This window comes from Bos indicus x Bos taurus, chromosome 3, assembly GCF_003369695.1.
Source record: "Bos indicus x Bos taurus breed Angus x Brahman F1 hybrid chromosome 3, Bos_hybrid_MaternalHap_v2.0, whole genome shotgun sequence".
Classification (NCBI taxonomy): Eukaryota; Metazoa; Chordata; class Mammalia; order Artiodactyla; family Bovidae; genus Bos; species Bos indicus x Bos taurus.
Window position 1 is genome coordinate 83,918,316 of NC_040078.1, and position 19,529 is coordinate 83,937,844.

Consider the following 19,529-nt stretch of genomic DNA (forward strand, 5'->3'; position numbering starts at 1 on the left):
TAGTTTGACAGTTTCTTAACACTGAGAAAGGAACTTAACATACAACCCAGAAATTACACTCTTGGGCATGTATCCCAAAGAAATGGACACTTATTTTCACTCAGGAACTTATATACCAATGTTTATAGGGCTTATTCAGAATGGCCAAGAACTGGAAACCACCCAAACATCTTTCTGTGGGTGAATGGTTAAACTGTGGTACCTCCATACCATGGAATACCACTCATTCATAAAAAGGGATGAACTACTGACAAATTGAAAGAACTTCAAAGAAATTGCACTGAGTAAAGAAAGAATCTCAAAAAGAAATAGAAGGCATAATTCCATTTATGTGACAACTGTAAAATAACACACTTATAAATACGGAAAACCAGAAATAGTGGTGGGCAGAGGCTAGAGATGCGAGAGGAGGGAAGAGGAGAGGAGTGGCTATTGAGGGGCCAGACAAGGAGTCTTGTGGTGATGACTCAGCTGAGTTTCTTGACTGCTGTGGGGGTTATGCAAGGTTACACATGTGATAAAATTGTGCAGAGCTGTAAACACACACACACATGTGGTACATGTATATACCTGGTGAAGTCTGACTAAGGTCTGTGAATTGTGCCAATATTAGCATTTTGCTTTTGCTTTTACTGTAGTCATGTAAGATGTTAACATCGGGTGAGGCTATGTGAAGAGAGTACATGGGACTTCCTTATACATTTCTTTGCAATTTCCTATGAATTTATAATTATTTCACTATATAAAGGAAAAAAGCTAATTTTTAAACATTATCTTCTGTATTTTGTTCTAAGTGCATATGTATCCGTAATTAAAAATAAATGATTTATTAGATGAATATTATCAATTTAGATTTTAAAAAAGCAAAATCCAGTTATATGTTGTTTAAAAAATACAACTAAAACAAAATTGCAAATAAGTATGAAAATGAAAAAAAAAAAAAAGTACCACACAAATGCCAAAAAAAAGAAACCACACCTGCCCCAGAAGCCAGAATAATCCTTTTTAAAAATATGTATGTGTTCATAATTCTCCAATGGATTCTCATGCATTCAGAGTGGACAACCTTCTGAGCTCTCCATGATGTGGCTTCCCACTACCTTTTCTCTTTCAGCTTCTCTCTTGTTCACTCCACCTACAGTAGCAGTGCTAGACCTCCTTCTGTTCCTTGAATGCATCCAGGCAAGCTCCCACCTCAGAGCCTTTGCACTCAGTTCACTCTGTCTGGAGGCATCTTCCCCTCTGTGTCCACATTGTTCACTTGGTCATTTCCTGTATTTGTCCCAATATCATCTTCCATAACAAATCTATTGGTTGCAACTGCTGCCATCACCACTTGTCATTCCTTATTCTCCTCCCCATTATTTTTCTCCATAGCTACATATAACAATCTAACTTTCTATATATTACTTATTCTGTGTATTGTCTATCTCCCCCACTATCATGTAAACACCATAAGAGAAGGGATTTGTGGTCATTTTCTTCATTTCTTTATCTCCAGTGGGTTTGAAGTTTTTTTTTTACAACTTCACAAACATAAATATAACCTCAAATTTGTACACATGGAACAATTTTATGCAATTCTTTAATCCTCACAATGATTATATGAGTTTTAAAATCTCATTTCTGTTTTGTTCGGAAACTGAAAATAAAATATATTTCATAATTTGTCCAAGAATAGAAAACAAACAGGACAATCTAGACTTCACTCCATGATCTCCAGAGCACTTTTCACTCTGTCAGAGATAAAACACCACAGCTGATGTTTAGTACCATAAACCATGAGTCGAGGACAAGCAGATTCTGGGGTTAAAGATATTCAGTATGGTGTCATCCAATAAACCCAATGCAAAGAAATGTATCAGATCTAGACCTCTCAGTGCCTGTGATGTATCCTTAAAACTCCACTCTGCAAAGCCTGCCATGTGTAAAGGATGGATTCCAACAACCTTGGAGTCTTCCACTTTCAAGGTCAACTCTGGGAGGACAGCCGAGCTACCCCACTGCCATATACAATTCAAAGTTTGTTAAAGACTGTGGGAGAAGCGTGAGGCCCACCTTCTGCCTCATTCTGTCAACTTGTGAAATTTGATGCTTTTTGTTTCATCATTTTAAGGGCTTTGCTAGTGGCTTAGATGGTAAAGAATCCACCTGCAATGCAGGACATCTGGGTTCAATTCCTGGGTCAGGAAGATCCCCCGGAGAAAGGAATGGCAACCCACTCCAGTATTCTTGCCTGGAGAATTCCATGGACAGAGGAGCCTGATGGGTTACAGTCCATGGGGTGGCAAAGAATCGGACATGACTGAGCGACTAACACTACTACTACAGTTCAACTTTAGAATCTCACAAAATTGTGTAAACCTACAAATGAAGGCATCTGAATAAAATATACCAACGATACACACATATTTACTGTTTCACAGTACATTTCAAACAAAAACAAAAATTTAACATTATTTACCTCAAGTATTTTATCCCCAGTTTTAAGAGCATTTGTTTTTCCTGCCGGACTGTCTTCCAAAACTTGTTTAATAAATATACCTTTAAGCTCCTCTCCATTCTTTAAACGTTTTATGACAGTTTGTCCACCAACAATACTAATACCAAGAGATACATCTGGTTCTCTAAAAATCTCAACGCTGTAAAAACAAACAAGAAAACAGAATTCACCCATGAACAAGGTAATTTGTTGTATCGTCATTGTGTTCAACGTGTATATCCTTGTGGCTCATTTTATATAAATACATTTTCACAAATGTTATAGAAGTTATACCTAGTTCCTAAATTGTAAGAATCTTATCACTTCTATAGAATGGGATTAAATTCTATTAGATTCTTATGAATCAATTTTATGGTATATGTAACAGTTTAAATTCTGAAGATGATTTCTAAGACAACAAATACAACTCTTAATATTGAGAAATTTAGCTAGATCTTAATAACCCTATATCCCACCACCATATATTTTCTGATGAATCCTTTTCATCTGCATCATATGTAACATTAGCAAAGAACAAATTGAAGAAATAACAAATGAGTGAAAAAAATCAAGAAAGTCACATGTATCATTTTGGCAAAAAAGCACAGACCTTCAGAACTGGAGAAGGAAATGGCAACCCGCTCCAGAACTCTTGCCTGGAAAATCGCATGGAGGGAGGAGCATGGTAGGCTACAGTCCATGGGGTCACAAAGAGTTGGACACGACTGAGCGACTTCACTTTTTTTCTTTCTTTCACAATAAAATAAATTTGTCACTGACACACTCACTGCCCATACTGCTATTCCTAGTCAGCCAGGCTAGCCTGTGGTTCTTTAAGCAGAGGACAGATTTTATTGCTCCAGAGGCTGGAAAGGTTTTCTTTTCTTCCTACCTCCACATCATTTCCATAAAGTATGGAATAAAACTTGTCCCTCAAAATACTGTGAATTTTGTTCAAACTGCACAGACATGGCCAATAATTAACTCCAAAAAGTAGCTCAGAAAACAGTTAAGAGTTTTTAAGACAAAACTCAAAAGTGCAAAAAAAACCAATGTGAGTGACATGGTAGAATTAATAATGAGTAAAGATAGAAAGGGCAGCTAATGGAAGACTTTTATAATCTTAATAAAGTGCAGCCCTGGTTACTACATAAAACAATGAGAGTATCCACAGGAGGATGGGCCCAGCAGACTCTGTTAGTGCAAATAAGACACAAACTTGGATTAACATAAGAGGAGGAGGGGGCTATGTCACAGAAGCCTCAACTATTGCTCTGGTTTGTTTAAAAGAAAGAAAGAGCTTTACTGCCTTCAAGACAGCCCTAGCTGCCTTGCTTAGTGGTACAGTGAGAAAGTACACTGAGTCCCTCATAGATGGACATCTGTAAGCTCCTTTCTCTGAAAAAGTATGACAATGGTTTTCCTAATATTGGTTATAGTCATTTCGCCTGGCTAAAACCCTCTAGGTAAGACAAAGCACAACTGCAGTTTAGGCCAATGTCCACGTGCACTATGGCAATCATTAGAGAACAACTGACACTATTAAACTGAAGAAAAGAGCAACCAATTGCACTGTCCTATTGAGAAAGCCAATCATGTTATCAACCTACATTCTTGGTGGTCCCCAGTGACTGAAGTTTGGAGTTTCTTCTCCTTCACCTTCTTCTCTCTCAGGTAATTCACTGAGGAGAAAGAAAGGAAAAAAAAAAAAAAAAACATACACACATGTAACTTATAACACACTCATTATTAAAGGGTCTTAAAAAGTTTTATATTATACAATCTATATTCAGTTTAAAAGTTCTTAATTTCTAAGCTTTAAAAATATTTACATCAATAGTTAACTATCCATACGAAGATATATTGCTTAAATGTTCAAATTAATAAATATCCACCCAGAACCAGAAAATCACTGATTATAAACACTTTCATTGGTTACACTATAGATGCTACTTTCTAAAAATCTTTGTTCGAATTTGTATGATTTTACATTTGTTTTTCTATCAACACTTAAATATTATAAAATATGTTTCTTAAAACTTGGTGTGACTGACGAGCTAACAATCTAGTCTAACCTGACACAAACAACTGAAATGACTAAATAGTCAGGAAACATGATTGCTCTCTAGATTTTTTTGTCTCTCTAACCCTAAATAATGTCCCTGTCATTTGTATTCTGTGCATATGTTGTGTATTTCCACAGTTTACAGTTTGTGTATTTTTCAGTTTACAGAAAGATTTGTTAAACAATACAATCCTCTCACCTACCACCATCACACTTCCACCCATCAAATTATGTTAATATGGAACTGCCTAGCGGGATGCTGAATTATAGAATAGTTATAAAAGTAATGCTAATAGGGTAAAGGCACTATCATCTACGACCTGGAAAAGGAGTCAGGATTTCTAAGCTCCAATCTAACCTGTACCACAAAATAGGCACGTGCCTTTGAACCATCAAATAAATAACATATACTGCCAATCATATTACTCTATATAAAAATGTAGGTACTACTTCTTCCATTTCATTTTCACAAAAACCCCTGTGAAGTAAGCACAGCAGGTCATATTACTATATTTTCCACTTGAGGCTCAGAGAATGCTCAGACGTAATACATAACCTCTCCACAGTATCCAAATCTTTTTTTCAGCATGGAGTTTCAATGCTCCATTTTCCTCTGAATTCTCAAATAAGTCCTATCAAAAGTACGAAACTTCAGCTACTTGTCACTCTACAATTTTCTAGGATACAATGGTTTAAGGGTGATTGAAAAGAGAAAGTGAAAGGATCTAAACAATCTGAAAACCAGTTAAAAAACTGAGATCATTAAGGATCACTAACGTCTCACCCACTGTAGACAATCTTCTTCCCTTAGCCAGTCTACTTTTTATGATTAAAAGCATTCATAAAATTCAAGGAAAACACCTTGGCACATAATTGCTGGTTACTTATCTAACGCCCTCTCTCCCATCTTCCTTACCAATATAACACCCCTTTACTCCAGGTGGCACTATGCTCAGCTTTAAAAAACATTTTCTGGACTTCCTCTTAGCTAATGGTAGCTGTGTGCAAGAGCTCTGATCAGCAACAAGGAAGCCAAAGTCCTTGGGTGAGACTTGCAGGAAAACTCATAAAGTGGAGGGAGAATCAGCTTACAGGAACCTTTTGCTCTATGCTCTTTCCCTTCTTGCCTAGAAGGCAGAGGTGATTATTGGCGATGGAACACCCATCTTAAAATCGTGAAGACACAGTGAGGACTGAAGCAATACACTGATGACAGCACAGCAGAAAGGAAGAAGGTGTCCACGGCCCTGACAGGACTTCTTCAGGACTCCTTTACATGAAAGAAATCAAGCCCCAGTTGACTAAAGCCACACTAACAGCTGTGGGGGGAGGCGTGTGGGAATAAAGAGGGAGGTTCAGTTTATAAGCAGCTGAATGCAATCACTGAATGATATACCCATGATTCCACCAATTTAAGTCTTCATTTTATCATGTCATATTATTATTTTTTGCACATGTACATATACGTTCATTGGATAGTGGTAATCATAGCATGAACTTTCATATTTTGATTATCCCATAACAGCAACAAGGATTAAATGAAATATTACTGGCATTTAACTGAAGCTCAACCAATATCCATCTCCCTTAAATTTTTTCACTTGAATTTATATTCAGGTATACACAGTAGCTTGCCAGGCTCTTCTGTCCATGGGATTCTCCAGGCAAGAAAACTGGAGTGGGGTGTCATTTCCTTCTCTAAAACAACCATGTATTTAGAGTTAGAACTTTCCACCCCACCCCCACCTCTGGAAAGGGGCTAGAAGTGAGTTCAATCACCAATGGCCAATGATGTAATCAATCATGCCTGCATAATGCAGCCTCCATAAACCTCTCCCCACCTCTGAACAACAGGGTTGAGAGAGCCTGCAGGTTGGAGAACACATTGAAGTGCTGGGAAGGTGATGTGCCCCACGAGAGCCTGGATGCTCTCGCATCCCACACACTCCCTTCCTCGACTTATGCATCTCTTCCATTTGGCTATGCAGTAATAGTGAAGCACTTCCCTAAGTTCTATAAGCCATGCTAGCAAATTATTGTACCTCAGGAAGGTGATATGAGGACCCCCAACTCATAGTCAGTTGGTCAGAAGTAGAATTCGCAACCTGGAATCTGTGCCTGGCTTCTGAAGTTGGGACAGTCTTATGGGACTGAGCCCTTAACCTGTAGGGGCTGTACTAACTCTGCAGTTAATGTCAGAACTGAAATGAATTGTAGGACATATTGTCCAAAGAATCAGAAAATTGGTTGGTGGGTGAAGGAAAAAATTCACACATTTTGTGGGTAAGAAACAGTTCATGAAATATATTAAGAAAAAATGTACATATTTTTATTATGGCACATACATAATATCATTATAAGAATTAAATTCTTTTTTTTTGAATTATTCAAAATAGCCAGGCCAATATCTTTATTGATTTGGAAACATGTTAATAACAATTTTCTCAGTGGGAAAACAAAATTATAAAATTATGAAGTATAATCCTAATTTCTTTATTTTATTTTATTTTATTTTTAAACTTTACAATATTGTATTAGTTTTGCCAAATTTCGAAATGAATCCGCCACAGGTATACCTGTGTTCCCCATCCTGAACCCTCCTCCCTCCTTCCTCCCCATACCCTCCCTCTGGGTCGTCCCAGTGCACCAGCCCCAAGCATCCAGTATTGTGCATCAAACCTGGACTGGCGACTCGGTTCATACATGATATTATACATGTTTCAATGCCAAGAATTAAATTCTTAAATTTAAAATTACCTACGATAGAATGAAAGTCAAGTTTTCACATTGGTATGGGCTATATACTTTTCTTTTTAAAAAAATAAAAAATATCCTAAACTGCTGACTTTCACATATAATATTAAATGAAGGGAGAAAAATGTTATCTAAAATATGGAAAGTTTTAGTTTTCTTTAAGAAAATCTGTAACAAAAGGATTATTCCATTAGATAGACTTTTTCAAAGTATATTATTATTTTTCAGGAAATTGATGAACATATTCTACACACTATTTCATACCTAAAGAGAGATAAAACTTTCAAAACCATAGTGTGATTAGTTTTAGAAAGTAAGTCACAGGAGATGAGCAACCATCCAAAATAATGCAGTCACTTTACACTGATGAATGCATATACCTTTTAACTCAAATGAAAATTTAATGGAGAAAGTAAAATACTTTTACTGCACATATTAAGATGCAAATTTGCCCAAATGTACTTGAATCTTTCACAAGAGAATTCTAAACTCTAATTTTATAATTTACACTTTGATTAAACGTGGTCAATAGCTCAATCAGTTAGAATCTCAAATCTTAAAATAATTGAACTTTTGCCTTTTACATTTAATCAGAGTTTTATAACCACTTTTTCCCTAAACGAATTAACCATCTAATAGAAATAATGCTTTTTATTTCAGTCCTTTATAACAAATGCCCAAAGTTATCATTCTTTACAGATTTGGGAGGAAAGATAAAGTGCCCCATTAATGAACAAGTGAATATTAATAGTAAAACTTCATCACAAGACACAATGTCTTTGAGATTAAAATTTTCTACGTCATACCAAAATCAGATGAATCCAGATAGCCAAGGTGACCTTTCCTTTTTAATATATCTTTTTTTCACATAAAAATTCTGTATACTAAGCCATATAAGGGTCAAACAAACTCAGCACCCCAAAATGATGTAAGCAGGAAGAGATACAATTGTGGCTAAGTTATCTCGAGATTTCTTTTTCCTTTTAAAATATAGACTCTATATGGCAATTTTCTGTGCACACTAGAGGGAATACGAGCTTCTGGAGCCAGGCAGAACAGGCACTGATGTTTTCCAAACTAGTAGGGTTAATTACACAAATATAACACTATGACCTTGAAGTTATAAGCAAATTATTACCTGATACCAATATACATAAAGAATTAGTCATTACTATACATGAAAGTTTAAAATGACACAGACATGGTACTCAGTAAAAAAGCCAGATAACAAAAAAGTACCTATTGTATGATTTACATGAGTTCTAGAATGGAAAAAATAATTTACACTATTAGAAGTCAGAAGCAGAGAACTTTCTGGGTGGATGGAACCGTTTAATATCTTGATTGGAGTACTGATAACATGAATGTATGTGTGTGTGTGTGTATGTGTGTGTGTGTGTGTGTATAAAAGTTGCTCAGTTGCATCCGACTCTACGATCCCAGGGACTATAGCCCACCAAGCTCCTCTATCCATGGAATTCTCCAGGCAAGAATACTGGAGTGGGTTGTCATTCTCTTCTCCAGGGGATCTTCCTGACCCAGGAATCCAACCCAAGTCTCTTGCATTATAGGCAGTTTCTTTACCATCTGAGCCACCGTTATGCATTTATCAAAATTAAGAAAATTGTTTCATAAAATTGCATTTAAGACTTTTGTTAAGAAACAAACGTTCAACTCATAAAGGGTAAGTCACTTCCTTAGGTCTTTCCCTTTTTTGACCTATACAGCCTGCATTAGCAATGAAATATCTAATTATATTTCCAAAGGCATTAGTGTAATACTCCTGTGTGTCTCTTGTCCTAATTTCTCACATTCATCTTCACCTTCAGTGTGGACCACAGCTGCAACATTATAAACTCCTTGGAAACTTCCCTTTTATCCTTCCAAGTCAAACATTCCAGAGTAGTCCTCTCTCACGTCCACGTATTTATTCTCCCCTTTACCCTTAGTCCTCTACCAATATTCTTAATCTACACATAATTTTTGGCAGTGGAACTCAAAGGTAAACCTATCAGAAACTCACCATTTACTTAAAAGGCACTAAATGCCAAGCAGTGTTGGGGACTTAAAATATAACATTAACTCTTTTAATCCTTTCCCCAGCTATGATACTCAGTCTCCTATTTCACTTCCTACTAGTCATAACAAAGTATCCAATATCTGAAAGTATTTCTTTCATTTGCATCCTATTATACACACAGGGCTTCCCTGGTAGCTCAGCTGGTAAAGAATCTTCCTGCAATGCAGGAGACCTCAATTTGATTCCTGGGTCAGGAAAATACCCTGGAGAAGGGAATGGCTACCCACTCCAGGGTTCTTGCCTGGAGAATCCTCATGGACGGAGGAACCTGGTGGGCTGCCGTCTATGGGGTCACACAGAGTCAGACATGACTGAAGCGACTTAGCAGCAGCAGCAGCACAGTACTATACCGCACATCTCCTATTAGTTTTAGAAGGTCATGTCCCCCACTAATGGGCACACTCATGTCTTTAGGCAGCAAGTGATGACAGAGTTGAATTAGAAAAAGACTGAAGCCAGGTGAATTCTGAAAACATCATCTCAAGGAACTTTATGAAGAAGAATACTCAGAACAAGATCACTTAGATTCCTTTCAGAGTTTCCACACTCAGTCTACCACCATTCTTCCTTCCTAGAGATCTTCACTTTCAGTGTGCATCTGACCTCTTAATATTAGTCCTGGAGGCGAAGAGAAGTTCGCTTATGCAAGAGCACAGTGAACACTAACAAAATAGCTCTGCTGAGTCCTATGCAAAAATTAATGCAAAGAAACTGTTAAGTAGCATTTAGCACTAGCTGACACCCTGATGATCTGAAAAACAATATTCTGAAAGGAATGTGTGCATTACTCAGGAAGTCTTCTGAGTAGCAATAAATATTCATCTACAGACCTAACTCCATGGGTCATACCCTGAAAGATTAAAAGGGGTAGTATGATTTACAGGAACACTTCTGGACCTGCTGAGACTGAAATATATACACTGGATCTATGACAGCGAGCCAAAAAAAAAAACATTCAAATGCAAGACTGATCTCCCAAGACAAAGGTTAGGCTGAAGCCCTTAAATGCCTGTGCCAATACAAGAAATTAGCTTGTCAAAGTGCTCACATTAGGAGTAAAGTGGACCTCTTCTCCCTGAAACTGGGAGAACTGAGTAAGATACAACTGATGGAATGCTCCATCTTCTGCACAAGGAAGGAGGGGTGGGTTTGGAAATTTGTTTAAATCTCTTCCAATTTACACTTACAATTCTATAACATGAAAAGCAGCTTCAATTCTGAATTCTTTGGCCAGAGTCCATTATTAACACTCAGCACAGGAGAAATTTAAAAAACGGAAATGTCTCTGAAAAGTAATTTGACCACATAAAAAAAGTTGAAACATATTCCTAACTCTTCCAGTACTTCCACTGCTAGGCATCTCTCCTCAAGAAACAAACTCATGATTGTTTAACACTCTCTTCCCTTGGGAACTGGTTAGATCCCTTGCACTAGGACCCTGGGCCTGTCAGCTCCTCCCCTGTACACACTGGTCCAGATCTGTTGAGTAAAAAGTCACCAATTTCTCCAACTAGTTGGGCTTACCAGTCTTTCTTTTCCAGTCAAACATAAGCTATGCAGAAGGCCAGACAACTTTTTATTGTTTCTATCTAAAACTCTAGGCAAAGGTCACAGATCACTGAACAGAGAAGTGACGTTAAGTCTGAGACATTTCATATAACAAGACAAAATCTTTCTTGGACTAAAATTTAAATAAAAGCATTAAGATTCTTTTCCCATGTAAGTTATCATAGAACATTCAGTGGAGTTCCCTGTGCTATTCAGTAGGTCCCCATAGTTATGTGTTCTATAGATAGTAGTATGCATGTACATTAATCCCAGTCTCCCAATGTATCACTCCCCCCCGCCACACCTCCCCTTTGGTAACCATTAGTTTGATTTCGAGATCTGTGAGTCTGTTTCTGTTCTGTAAATAAGTTCACTTATATCATTTTATCATTTATATAATTCTTTTAGATTTCACATGTAAGTGCTATCATATGATATTTGTGTTTGTCTGACTCGCCTCACTTAGCATGATACATGTATATGCATAATGATTCACTGTGCTGTGCACCTGAAACTAACACAGCACTGTAGGTGAACTATATTCAAATATAAATAGGTAAATAACAGCATTAAGGCCACTTAATCCTACCCTATTTCTCATCCCTGGTATATTTTGCAATCCCTCCAACTCTTTGATTTGCTTCTGCCATCCTATACTCACAGTGCTACACTGCCCTGGTTTTTCTTTCAGCTGTGCTTCTGTTCCCATACCCCACTGTCAAGGCCCACTCAGCCAAACTACCCGTCACACTCCACAAAATCTGCTTAAATTGTAAAGAAACCGCCCACAACCTAACTTCCTCCCTCAGTGTTCTCTCAGCCTCCTCTGCTCGTCAGCGGCTCTGCTTCTCAGCCACAGATACCACACTTGAGAGGGCGATGTTCATTCTCTCACTCCCTGGGAAGCTGGGAAAAGGGAATCAGTATTTCCCTAATTCCTCCTCACCACTAGGTCTTTGCCCTCCTACTCTTGTTTCAAAAGCTAAGCTCTGTTATGACACCTCTCCTTCTATGGTCCACTTGACTAGCACCCCATCATTTTGAGTAAATAAACTTTCTTCTAAATGACAAAAAAACAAAAAAACCCAAGGCCATAGGCTAAAAACTTTTTCAGGTTCCAGTCCTCAAGGAGCTAACAATACCTGTATTTGTGCTTTCCTTTCACTCTTGGCAACTGAGTCCATGGAGAATACGAGCTTCCTCCTACCAGATATGAAAGGTTAATCTCTCTAGGTGCCATGTCCTCCTCTCCCTCCACCCTCTCCAGGGACTATATTTAATCACCCACTTTCTAGCATCTACATATTCCTTTTCTGGATCTTTCACACTTACAATCTGTGTGTGTGTGTGTGTGTTCTGGATCTTTCACATTTACAGTCTGTGTGTGTGTGTACATATATACATCCCCTTGCCCCAGTCCTACAATGCCCTCCAGTTGTCTAGGTAACATGCATTCTTTCTGCCTCTTTTCATGATCAGGTTTCTCAAAACACTAGTCTACTCTTACTTTATCCAGTTTCTGACTTCTGTTCAATTCTCAACCCACTACTCTGATTTCCACTCTAATGAAACTGTTCTTAGCTTACCAAGGGCATCCATGTGATCAAGTCCCAGGAAAACTTCCATTTTATCTACCATGACCTCTCTCTGTAGTATGTAACAATAGTCTGTAATGATGCTTTTGTTCAAATGCTCTCTTTCTTTGGTTTCTATATCAACCTCCAGCTCATCAGTTTCCTTCTACCTTTTGTTCCCTCCACTTCACTGTTTTCTTCCTCCATTCATGCCCTTAATCTTGCTGCTCTGCAGGATGCCAATGTTGGCCCTGTTCTATTATCACTTGAGCCTCCCCTGGATGACTATTCAAATCCAGGAGTTTCACCTTCACTTGATCTTGTTCCCCAAGTATCCACATCAGGATAGACCTCAACACTAATCCTTGGAGACATGTATTTAATTAACTCCATCTCACTTCATCGTTCTATGGATACTTGAACCCCCAACATGTCCCAAACTGAACTCATCATTTTCCTTTCAAACTGTTCATGCTCCTATAATCTTATGCCAAAGAATTAATGGTCCTGCTAGCCATCTAGTTGCTCCATTCAGAAACACAGGTCATCTCCTTTTCCTTCTCACTTCCCATATGTTATCAGCCAACAATCCCTGTAGTCCCTCCAACTCTTAAGTCCAAGCCTTCCTCAATTTGCCCTTGTGTATTTCTTGCTTGAGTTGTTAAATTCTTAATTAACCTCCATTATCTGCAAGGAGATCCAACCAGTCCATTCTGAAGGAGATCAGCCCTGGGATTTCTTTGGAAGGAATGATGCTAAAGCTGAAACTCCAGTACTTTGGCCACCTCATGCGAAGAGTTGACTCATTGGAAAAGACTCTGATGCTGGGAGGGATTGGGGGCAGGAGGAGAAGGAGACAACAGAGGATGAGATGGCTGGATGGTATCACTGACTTGATGGATGTGAGTCTCAGTGAACTCTGGGAGTTGGTGATGGACAGGGAGGCCTGGCGTGCTGCGATTCATGGGGTCACAGAGTCGGACACAACTGAGCGACTGAACTGAATTTGCACACAACTGAGAGAATACAAAATTATATACATGGTACAATTTTAAGCGTGGGAAATTCTCACAGTAATCATTTAATATGGTGGGCTTTATTCAAAATATTTTTCTGCACTTTACAAATGTTCCACCATAAACACGACCTGTTGTTGTTTTTAATAGAAGCCAAAAGAAAGCTACTTTAAAAATGTAAAAATGCAGAGGAATAATATCATACCATGCATCAGTGGTATATCTAGAAGACAACATTCCTGCGTATGCTGAAACTTTGGAAACAGCTTGAGTCCTGGAGAGTTGATATAGAGGCAAGTCTTCTTGCTCCCTTCTCTGAGCCACAACAGGAAGTTCAACAAGCAAGCCAGGACCCTGCACATCATTTGGAATCATCATGCCTAAAGAGCAAAACCAGATGTTGGTGAGCACAGGATACATTCATTCATTCTTCATTCATTCAACAGAGTTATGGATATCTACACGGGCAGGCCCCTTTCAGGTAGAAGACTTATTTATACTAAACTAAATAAGCAAAATATTTAACATGTCAGATGGTGGCAGTGCTATGGTAAAAAAAATTCTGCAAGGAAGGGAAATAGGGATTGCTCAGTGGAAGAGGGTTACAATGTTAAGCATGGCTTTAGTGAAAAGATATTATGTTAGCAATATGAATCTTTTATCAAAAGAATCTTTCTTATAAGTCAGAAAGAGAAAGACAAATACTGTATGGTATTACTCATATGTGGAATCTAAAAAATACAACAAACTAACAAATAAAACAAAAGCAATGCAGATTCACAGATACAGAGAACAAACTAGTGGTTACCAGTGGGGAGAGGGAAGCAGGGAGGAGCGATACAGGGAGCTGGAGGGGAAAAGGGTCATTATTGGATTATGTGAAACTTTTTTAAAATGTAAAGGATTGTAGAATTTAAAGAATCTTTCAATTAAAAAAAAGAAACTAATCTCCTTTACGATGGAGATTATCTCCTTATCTTACTATAAATTTTCCTTCATCAATCTAGGCTGTCTCAATTACAAACACAGTAACATTTCACTAACTTAAAAAAAAAAAAACTACACAGAAAAACAAATAATCAAATGAAAACACATTTTTGAAGGGGCTTTGTTTATAAATTCCAAAATTCTTTTACATTTGTTATCTTATTTAATTCTCACATTAAACTAGTTACAAGAGATACTAGCAATCGTATTTTATAGATGGGGAATTCCAGGCTGAGGAATTTTGCCAATTAGAATGTGTGAATTTACCTAACATGTCATCTGTGTCACTTTCCTATTACACAAAAAAGGAATAACTAGGGCAGGGCTGTGCACGCAGTCTTATGGTACATGTTTAGAGAGCTGCATGCAGGCTGGCATAAACCCATTCATCGCTCTTAGGATACACCTCAGTATCCATTACATCTAATCCATTATAAATTCCCAGCCAATCTTTTTTCATTGTGTTATACAAATATAAAAAATGGTGTATCAAATGCCTCCCCTAAATCCATACATTTATAGTGTATTTTGGAAACTTGGCTTATCAGAAAATTAAAATTGATCACTAGGAGATATACTCCTCTAAAACTTCTCCTATAAGCATCACTTAAACTTTCCATTTCTTCATATTGAACAGATTTTCTAGTAAACTCACTTGTACTTCTGCTTTTTATCTTGTTTAGACACTCTGAGTCAGGATCTGATCAGTTGGTAACACTGATTAATACAGTATAGGAAATACAGCAGAGAATCTGAAGCAGGGGGTGAAAGTAACTGTAACACTCAGGTGGTATTAAAGGAAGTCTCAGGTGCCTCTCCCCCATCACCAGGCACCCTCAGCCCATCCCCTGGGCCCACATTCACACATGCAGTCAAATCCATAGACGTGCACCACTGCTCTAGCTCCCTGTGTCTACCTCCTCCCCTAAGGAGGGACTGGGTGGGATGGAGATTCTGCAGATATGGCCCAAAATGAGAGTTGAAAAAACACAGAACTGACTCTATTTGCAGAGCTAATTCCCGTCCAGCTACACTGGTAAAGCAGCCTATTAAATTACAGCACTGAGTTTCATAGGATGCTGCAGTTTGTTTAAAACTTTCACTACCTGCTCCACACAGGGCTGCCCATACCCTTTGCCCTCTCCTCCTCCTTAGCAGTGCTCAGGTACACATCTCTCCCCTCTCACCATGCTTGACACAGGCGACTTAACAGACCCGCTTGTCAGGTGCACCATGGTATCTGGGAGCCCATAAAATAAATCATATCCTTTGGGGCCTATGTGGTTGTTAGGTAACAGCCACAACAGGAAAACACAGTTAGGAAAACAGGAAAGTTAAAAAAAAAAATTCTCTGGATAAACAGAAGTTAATGCTACCAGAAGAATGGGAGTAATTTCAAAAAGGTCTATACTTAGTGAGGTGCAAGAAGAGAAAGATAAACAAAATAAAGGCAAGAAGAATCTGTGCCGAAAAGGGGTTGCTGTACAACTTAGCAACCAGACAAGAAAAAAATAGGGAACTGGCATACTGATAAATCATGCTAGAACCAGCACGCTGTTAAATCACCACACAGGAGCAGCATATCACCTTCTCGTGCAAGAAATAGTCCTTGAGCACCCACTATGGTAACATAATGAGATATAAGCCTTGCCCTCCAGAAGCTTATTGTAAGAGACCAATATGTAAATTCGCAAGTGTACCTGACTCTGGGTGCAATGACAGAAATTCATCCAGGCTCACTGGAGGCCCATTTTAGGTAGGGCCAATCAGACTGGGAAATACAACTACTTTCTGTCTTTGAGGATACCTGATATTAGAGCTGACTCACTGGAAATGACCCTGATGCTGGGAAAGACTGAGGGCAGGAAGAGAAGGGGGTGACAGAGTATGGGATGGGTGGATGGCATCAACACACATGAATTTGAGCAAACTCTGGGAGACGGTGAAGGACAGGGAAGCCTGGCGTCCTGCAGTCCATGGGGTCCCAAAGAGTCGGACATGACTTAATGACTGAACAACAACAATTTTAGATTAAGTAAGGGTGAAGAATAGCCCTTTACATACAGGTTTTCAAAAATAACTTTTAATTTAATTGCTCATAAGTAACTCTTAAAATCTCTGTAGTTAAAGGGCTACAGATTTGAAAAAGGCCTTATAGAACACTTAGCCCAATTGCACCATTTTACAGCTGCGGAAATGGGGAAGCTTGGAGAAGGGGGTGGTTTGCCTGGTGACATAGCAGATTAACGGCTTAGTACTGAGGGACCTGGGAATGAAACTGTACTGACTCTGTATCAATAATTTCTCAGTTCACCCATGGTTAGCATTAATCCAAGTATTTGCACCTGTCACAGCATTCTGGAAGCTCTCAAAAATTTTTTTGCTATGAATGCTCAAAAATAAATTCACTGATAGTTGAAAATTTTTCCAAAACACATGTGGTTATGAACACTTTCCTAGTGAGGACAGGCCTAAGGTATACAAATGTAGCTAAATACCTAAAGCTATAATCTCCAAAAATAGAATCCAAGTGCCTTGCTAAATATTAGATTAAGGCAGTACAGTAGTTTGATTGATGGTTCACCTGGATATCTATATCTGCCATAGAACCTATAAATGAAGCCTTACATGGAGAAAAGGGCTTTGCAAATGTAACTAAATTAAGCATCTTGAGATGAGACAATCCAAGCAGGCCTTAAATCCAACAACAGGTGTCCTTATAAGAGACAAAAGAAGAGAAGACATGGAGAAGAGGAGAGGACCACATGAGGACAGAGGCAGAGATTAGAATGAAACAGTCACAAGCCAAAAGATGCTGGAGTCACCTGAAGCTGGACAGGGAAAAGAACAGATTCTTCCCAAGGCCTTCAGAAGTAGCACAGCATATTAATTTAGGACTTGCTGCTGCTAAGTTGCTTCAGCCGTGTCCGACTCTGTGAGACCCCATAGACGGCAGCCCACCAGGCTCCGCCGTCCCTGGGATTCTCCAGGCAAGAACCCTGGAGTGGGTTGCCATTTCCTTCTCCAATGCATGAAAGTGAAGTCGCTCAGTCATGTCCAACTCTTAGCGACCCCATGGACTGCAGCCCACCAGGCTCCTCCATCCATGGGATTTTCCAGGCAAGAGTACTGGAGTGGGGTGCCATTGTCTTCTCCAATTTAGGACTTACAGGCTCCAGAACAGTGAGAGAATTAAGTTCTGGTGTTCTAAGCTGCCAGGTGTGTGGTAACTTGTTACAGGGCCCTGGGAAACTCATGCAGGCAGCAGAAGTCAGAGGAAATAACTTTGGAGTCTCTTAAATGATATGTAGAGGACAGCTCAGAGGAAGGTTGAATCATCCCATGAGGACAAAGTCTCTCCCCCTATCTTTCTCCTAACTCCAATGTCCGTCTTCACAAACACTCAGCCCATATTTCCAGCCTACTGCTTTCAATCCTGACAGTATAAAACAGCGAATGGTTCTCAAGCTGGGGCAATTCTGTCTCCCAAGGGACTTTTTGACATTGTCTGGAGACATTTTGATTTTGATCATGACTAGGAATGGGAATACCACTGGGATCTAGGGTGAGAAGGCAAGGAGGCTGCTAAACATCTGACAATGCGCAGGGAAGCTCTCCACAACAAAATTATCTGATCTGAAACAATGCTGGATATTATTATAAACTATTAATATCAATGGTAATCAAACACATTGATTCATTCATTTGTGCCATAACTCTTCCTCAAGTATTTAATAGAGGGTTACAGAAATGCGGTGAATTTAAAAAACAAGACAAAAAACAGTATACGAGGAGAATTTTTGTGAAAAAAGTTACATTTTTCTCCTAGCCACAATCAGTTACACATTATGAAAAATTGAATAGATTCACTTAATCTAAGATATTCAAAATTAACCATCTTAATTTTTTAAATTAACTATTCATGATGTATTCTGACTGGCAGGGAACTGGCAATTGTTATCATCTCAATGCCTTCAATCTTTACCAGCATTAAAAGAACCCCATTGTTTTAGATTTTACTTGATAGAATGTTGAATTCATATAAACCAGTTATATAACTTTCTACAGGTATCTGTCTCTCCTAACAATATATTATCATATAACATAAGAACTGCCCATAGAGAAAGACTTTTCCCATAAGCAGAGTCAAAACAGGTGAAAGACAGCATAAATCCTGAACAATGGCTCTATAAATCCCAATACTTTGAAAGAACTTACTAGTCTCTCCTAGGGAATCTTAATATTACAATGGCATTTGATATTGCAGTGTTGGATAAGGAAAGATTACTTTTTAAAGTCAAGTTTTCAAAAATATATAAGAATCAGTATGGGAAGAGGCAAGGAGAAGCACTATACTATTAGGATTCTTTAATGGAAACTAAGTTATTAATGTGCCAAAATTGACTGTAATATATGGCTATAAAAATGTTTCATAAATGTTTAAAATATGTCTCTCTTTATTAATATTTAACAACCCCATTCAATGAGCTAACAGTATCACTTAATAGCATCAGAGATTTTAATATATATTAGTAGAGACTTATTTCAGATCAGTATATGGCACTACTTTTAGTTGTAATCCACACAGCTAATAAAAAGCAAAATGAGGCAGGGAAAATGCAACCCTCACAGAAAGCAGAATCTGAAAGCTCTAAGTTGAAATATGAGTCACATTATTTTTCCAGATATCTAGAAACAGATTAATTAATAAGGAGATTTCAATTCAAAATAATATAATGAATGAAAATATGACAGTAAAATTTGTCATATGTACAAATAATACTGAAAGATTGCAAAATAATATAACTTGTGTTTATGAGAAATGAAAATCACAAACCTAAATCCAGACTACTCTTTGTTAATGAATTAAGATTTTCCAGATCATCAAATCTGCCTTGTTGAGTGTTTCCTTCAGTTGAGGGTATGGAGGAGAGGGAATCGATGCCAAAGTTCTCTTTCATCTTGAGAGGAAGAAAAACAGAAATGCATTAGCACTTTATGATAAAATGTGGAACACCATAAT

At 38.2% G+C, this 19,529-nt stretch overlaps 1 protein-coding gene across 4 annotated transcripts in view; it reads right to left on the reverse strand.

The window, feature by feature from the left end:
- Positions 1-19,529, reverse strand: part of PATJ (PATJ, crumbs cell polarity complex component) — a 385,743-nt gene that overhangs the window by 240,108 nt on the left and 126,106 nt on the right. For all 4 annotated transcript variants that reach the window (XM_027537066.1, XM_027537067.1, XM_027537065.1 and 1 more), the window contains exons 21-24: positions 19,344-19,467; positions 13,725-13,899; positions 4,093-4,164; positions 2,465-2,642 (exon numbers count right to left, since the gene is read on the reverse strand). In XM_027537066.1, the coding sequence (XP_027392867.1) occupies positions 2,465-2,642; positions 4,093-4,164; positions 13,725-13,899; positions 19,344-19,467 (549 nt within the window). The remainder of the gene's footprint in view (positions 1-2,464; positions 2,643-4,092; positions 4,165-13,724; positions 13,900-19,343; positions 19,468-19,529) is intronic.